General features: G+C 37.3%; 2 protein-coding genes across 3 annotated transcripts in view; one reads left to right on the top strand and one right to left on the bottom strand.

Annotated features, from left to right (window-relative positions):
* The window catches only part of LOC109910656 (C2 domain containing 3 centriole elongation regulator), a 97,945-nt gene extending 95,257 nt beyond the window's left edge, over positions 1–2,688 (bottom strand). The window contains exon 1 of the mRNA XM_048597900.1: positions 2,645–2,688. Within this exon, the coding sequence (XP_048453857.1) occupies positions 2,645–2,688 (44 nt within the window). The remainder of the gene's footprint in view (positions 1–2,644) is intronic.
* A 1,898-nt stretch (positions 2,689–4,586) lies between these two features.
* ppme1 (protein phosphatase methylesterase 1) overlaps positions 4,587–6,000 on the top strand; it is a 44,727-nt gene continuing 43,313 nt past the window's right edge. For both annotated transcript variants that reach the window (XM_048597624.1, XM_020509901.2), the window contains exon 1: positions 4,587–5,034. In XM_048597624.1, coding sequence (XP_048453581.1) covers positions 4,940–5,034 — 95 coding nt within the window. In that variant the 5' untranslated portion in view covers positions 4,587–4,939. The remainder of the gene's footprint in view (positions 5,035–6,000) is intronic.

The following is a 6,000-nucleotide window of genomic DNA, read 5'->3' as shown; positions in this document are numbered from 1 at the left end:
TGGGTCAGGAATATCTTAGATTCATTCCTTAGGCAGTACAGATATACTTGATCCCAATAAGAGCAATAGTGGAAGCAGCATTGTTAAAACTACAGAGGAGATACGTTGTATATTATGTTTTTGCAATTCTCTCTTCAGGTTCTTTCCTCTTTCTGAGGGTTGGATGCAGTGTTGCATCAGTCACTTCCATGGTAAGCATCAGTATTTTCACAACTAGGTTTCACTGCTAACTATGGAATGGAGGTTGGTAAGGTCCCAATCTTTTCTGAAGTGACTGACACAAATCACAAGTCATACACCCAAATTTGCTGAAGACACAAAGTTAGACGACTTTGTAGACAGTGTAGGTAATAGCATAATATTACAAAACGAATGGGCAAAACTGCTGCAGGTTGAAGCTGGTGTGAGGAAGCAAGTGTGAGATTATCAATTTTGGACCAATAAATGATAGATCAGGGTACTTTCTAGATGGTATGAAGTTAATTACAGTGGATGTCCAAAGAACTTGGGGGTTCAGGTGCATGGATCTTTAATATGTCACAAACATGTACAGAAAATAATCAAGAAAGCTAATGGAATGCTGCTCTTTATATCTAGAGAACTGGATTACAAGGATACAGAAGTTATGCTGCAGTTACACAATACCCTGGTTAGACCCCACTTACTGTAAGCAAAACTAGGCATCACACCTTAGGAAGGATATATTTGCCTTGAAGGGAGTAAAATATTGTCTGAAAATAAGGATCAGTCCATTCAGGAGAAATGTGAGGAAACACTTCTACACACAAAGGGCGTAGATATTTGGAACTCTTCCACAAATGGTAGTGGATGCTGGATCAATTACTCATTTTAAATCTGAGATAATTTTTTGTTAAGCAAAGATATGAAGGGATATAGGCCAAAGGCAGGTATATGGAGTTAGGCCATATGAAATTAGATCAGTCATGATCTCATTGAATGGTGGAACAAGATTGGTTCAAGGGGCTGAATGGCCTATATCTGTTCCTATATTCATCAGGAGGGTGCCCTAGATATGTCACACATCTTGCTGGTGTCTGCCTTCAGTTACTCTGCTCTTGCTGGGATCATCTATGTCATCACTCCAGACTTCATGCACTGAGAAGTTATGTTGCCACCACCTACACCAGGTGAAACTAATAATATCCTCCCTAAGTTTAGCTGCTCCTCTGAAGCAAGGAAGAGGGGTATGAAGTTCATGTGTGTTATCAATTATTTTGAGGCATAATTAAAACTGAGGATATGGTAGGCCCCGAACAAACCGTACCTACATTCAAAACCAAAGCATGTAGTCAGTAGTGACTCATCCACATTAGAAGTGAGTTGCTGTGCCAGTACCTTTGGTAAATCAAGTCAACTTGTTTCATTTAGTATGCTTTAATCCTGCCGAAACCGTGATTATGAGTTTAGGAAGGTCATATGGCCCATCTAAGACAATGGCACTTGACAACAAAAATGTATGAAGGTGCAATCTCCTCTTATATATGTTATTGTAATTACATCATACTTCAGACTAATTAACTCATGGAATGATCTATCACACCAAATGTGGTTGTCTTTCTCTTCTGAGCAAACTTACAAAAAAAAGTTCCAGTATTAAAATTCTCTGATTGCTTATATCATTACACTTAATAACTAATGTTTGCTTTAGGTCACCTTCTTTTCTATTTTTTTCAAATTCACTGCACTGTAAACCTTGATGTTTTACCTGAATTTCTCAGAGTAGGAGACCAATATATGCCAAATATGTTCTAAAATGTGAAAAATTGTTTCATTATGCCTTTCTGAAATATAAATAGATTTAAATGTATGAGTAGGGTAGGGAGGGGAAAAACAAACATTAAAATGGTGTGAAGAAAAATGTGTGATCTATATATTGTAATATAACTTGTTTGGATTTTGAACTAGTGACATGTTGGTTTTGGTCTGTGTCTTTGATTAGCCTGTCAGAATTTCTGCAGCCATGGTTTTAGAGATGGAATGCTAATGGAATTTTTTATTTGCATTTGGGTCAGTTTTAAGACAAGTTTTATGTTGAAGAGGATTAGTCTGCTTTCAGTAAGAAGCGTCAAGAATTGATTTTTCTTTTGCTTAGGGAACATAGCTTGGAAAACTTTTAGTTTCAGTTTGCAGAAGTCCTCGTTGAAGTTGGATGTTTGTAATAGTTTCTCCTAGAGAAATGAGTTAGTTTAGAACAATTTGGAAATAGGTTAGATCAGTGTAAAAATTTTAGATTGAAAATTCCAGAGCAGAAATGTTTGGAATCCTGCAGAGGCTATTCAAAATCGAGGAAGTTTAAACTCATCAATGTGAATACTTTGGGAAGAAACTATCAAACTGTCAAAAATGAGAATTGAAAGCAACAGTCAAGTCAAAACTATAGATGTAATAGAGAAGAGAACTCTATCTGATGTTTGAGTACTATAATGGGATACTGTTGGGATACATCAGATTGTATTTTTACAGTGCTTTGAAATCTTTTAAATTGTGTCATTTGTTAGAGCTTGGTGTATTCCATTTTTTCTTTGCTGTAGTAAACTTCTGTTTATTGTCAAAACCAGATCTGCAGTGCTTGTGTTCCAGTGATGGACTATCTTGTCAAATAAAATCTGTCAAGCCAGATTACTTGTTCAGCAATAACATCAACTGGGATCGTGACAATGATCGCATCCTAATATCTTTTATTATGTTTCCTAATCAGTAGAAATCTGAGATACTTTTGTTTATTATTTCAAGAGATGTAAATATCACTAGTCAGCATTTGTTACCCATCTCTAAATATCTTTGAACTGAGTGGTTTACTGGACCATTTCAAAGGGCAGTTAAAAGTCAACAACATTATTGTGGAGTCACATGTAGGCTACACCATGTAAGGATGAAAGATATTCTTCCCTGAAAGGCAGTTAGGAACCAGGTTTTGTATTTTCATGATAATGAATGGTTTGTTTCACAATTACCATTATTGATACTAACTTTCAATTCCAATTTTATTAATTTACTTTAAATTCCACCAACTGCTCTGATGCGATTTGAATCTATGTCCTGAAGACATTAGCCTGGGTCTTTCTATTACTAGACCAATGACATTTGTTACAATCCAAGATGAGGCAACCAAATTTATGTCATGATTGTTTAAGAAAACAATAACTTTTTGTTTTAAAATAGACATAATACTGGGCAGAATCAATGTAATGAATGGTGGAACATCCTCTGCTTTTGGTATAATTTCCACAGGCTGTTGGTTTACATGGCACAAATGGAAATGGACAAATGGATTTTGTCATACATGACTTTGTATCATCTCCCTTTAATGTAATGACTTTCACTGATAAATCTTAATGAGCCGTTTGCTTCATCATCTTCTAGCTAGTGCAGACATACGAAAGGCTGATTACGATCCTTCTGCACCTTAATAATTCTGTAAAGTTAGTGACTGAGTGATCGTTTCATAATAATATATTTCCTGTTAATGCTAATTATTAGACTTTCTGGGGTGATTAACTTACAAGAAGGTATTTAGAAGCAATTAGCAATTCAAAATTAACATTTAAAACAGGTAAAATTTGATACATTTTCTTCAAACGTTTTGTTGCCAATTACCTAACTACCTTAAAATGAAGCAATTAATAGCTAGGATGGCTAGAGATAGTAGGAACTGCAGATACTGGAAAATCTGAGATAACAAGGTGTAGAGCTGGATGAACACAGCAGGCCAAGCAGCATCATAGGAGCAGGAAGGCTGACGTTTCGGGCTAGTTTTTTTTTTAGAAATCTAGGATAATTGGATCAGGCAAAAAATAAGAAGGGTGGCAGAAGATAATGTAGGATTGTGTTGAATGGCATAGCAGGATTGAGAGCCTTAAAAGACTGCTCCTTTTTCTTATCTGTGAGTAGAATAATCAAAATTTGCAACATCATAGCTGTCATTTGGAAATTCCCTTCACCCTCCTGTTTAGGCTGGTGCAGTGCAATCTCCACATCTATTCAGATATGCCTTGCTTCCATTGCTGCTGGTTTTGGGAGAACCTATTGGAAAGCCCACGTTCACACTGGGCATCCTGTCTGCACTATTGGGCATCTCACAATTTGAGTGAAAGGTGTCGCATGGAAAATAACGGGTATTCTGTAACGAGTGTGCACAGCAGGGAATACAGTATCTGGAATCACTCATCGTGGGCAATAATATGATTTAGATTGTGTTCTGTTCAAATTCGACTAACTTCTAAATTAACTGAGCCAGTTCAAACAGCAATGCGGACACTGTTTTGCAGAAGTCATACTGGACTCGAAATGTTAATTCTGCTCCTCTTTGCACAGATGCTGCGAAACCTTCTGGGTTTCTGCAGCATTTTCCGTGTCTGTTTCAGATTTCCAACATCCGCAGTACTCTTCTTTTACTTATGCAGAATTGTTCGTTTTCCCCGCCCCCATGATGGCAATAAGCAGCCATCAAGCAGCTGGCAGGACCAAAACTTCCGTTAAAATTCAAACTGGTAACCAGAGCAACGGTGCGCCGGAATCTAAATATAAAACCTATAACTTCCACAATACTAAACAGATATCCGGGTGCTGGTTAGCCATTACGTAATGTGATGAATGGCATCATGGGAATTGTAGTCCTCTCGCTCTGCGGTACAGTGTCTAGTTTGTGACAACGGGCACTGGGAGGACTACAAGTCCCAGCAGCGAGGCAACTGTGCAACAACCGCCTCTCTTATCGGAGGAGTAGGCCATCTTCAGGAATATTGACAGGACTTTAAAAATTTATATTAATTCCAGTGTTCACTATTGGCGAGGATACTTTGGTGTTTATGTGGCGCCCATAAGTGCAAGACCGGAGCAGCCGCTTTTGAAGAGCTGCGGCATTAACCTGAGAAGATTATTAATTTCATTCTTTTAAAACAATTTATGTCTATGAAGCATGTCTTCTTTAGAGAAAGAATTGTTCTTGAGCAGATTGCCTTCGCGACCACCGATGCCGTCAGGTCCCCAGCCTGGAGCTAAAATGAGAATGGGGTTAGTGTGCATGAAAGGTTTCTAAATTCAAACCGTGGTTTCTGTTCGTTTTCCTGCTGACTGCGTACGCCCAGTCAGTTTTTGAGGTGATTTTAAACCAAACGGAACTATGGTTTTTTTTGTAGTTTGGTTGATTTTGAGATTTTTTTAATAATCGCCTGTCATATATCGTGTAAACGTACAGTTAAATAAGCTTAACCTTGTTTGTCATTTCAATACATCTCTTCAACAGAGACGAGTAGGACGGATGATGCAAGTTTAACTTAGTTTTTTTAATTGCTTGCAGTATGGACTTCAGTACGACCCACGGATTGATGCTTTCTTCCTCCTTTTTAAAGCAAAGTGTAGTATTAATATTTTTTTTAAAATGTAAGTGGAAAAATTCAGTTTTTATCTGTAATACATGCTAAATACAGCTTGTGATTGAGCAATATAAAGGGAATACTTTATGACAAAAGCAAAATACTGTCATTTCTGGATTTCTGAAATAAAAACAGAAAATGCTGGAAACACTCTAGAGAGATAAACAGAATTAATATCTCAATCAATGCCATTTTAGTTCTATTTTCAGAATCTAGAATTGGGGAGAATAATTTCAGCATTCAGGGGTTACCTCTTTAAAACAAAAATGAGGAGTGAACCTTCGAAGAATCATGATTATTGGAATTCTCTATCACAGAGAGCTCTGGAGGTTGAGTCATTGAATATGTCAAATGCTGAGGTGAAAAGATTATAGGAGAGTTGAGGGTTATGGGCAGCCGGCATGTAAACAGAGTCATTACGAAGATCAGATCAATCTTGAATGGTGCAGCAGACTCCAGAGGCTGTATGGCCTACTCCTGTTATCTCTTATGTTCTCAATTAGCAACAGTGACAGAGCAGATTGCTAAAGGATTGTTTTTGCATATTTTGACCCTTGTGTGTTTCAGTATTAACTGATTCTGTCGATATCACTTCTGTGACAAG

This window comes from Rhincodon typus, chromosome 6 (assembly GCF_021869965.1).
Source record: "Rhincodon typus isolate 14 chromosome 6, sRhiTyp1.1, whole genome shotgun sequence".
In the NCBI taxonomy this organism is placed as follows: Eukaryota; Metazoa; Chordata; class Chondrichthyes; order Orectolobiformes; family Rhincodontidae; genus Rhincodon; species Rhincodon typus.
The sequence above is the reverse complement of the archived record's forward strand: the minus strand, read 5'-3'. Positions and strand labels throughout refer to the sequence as shown.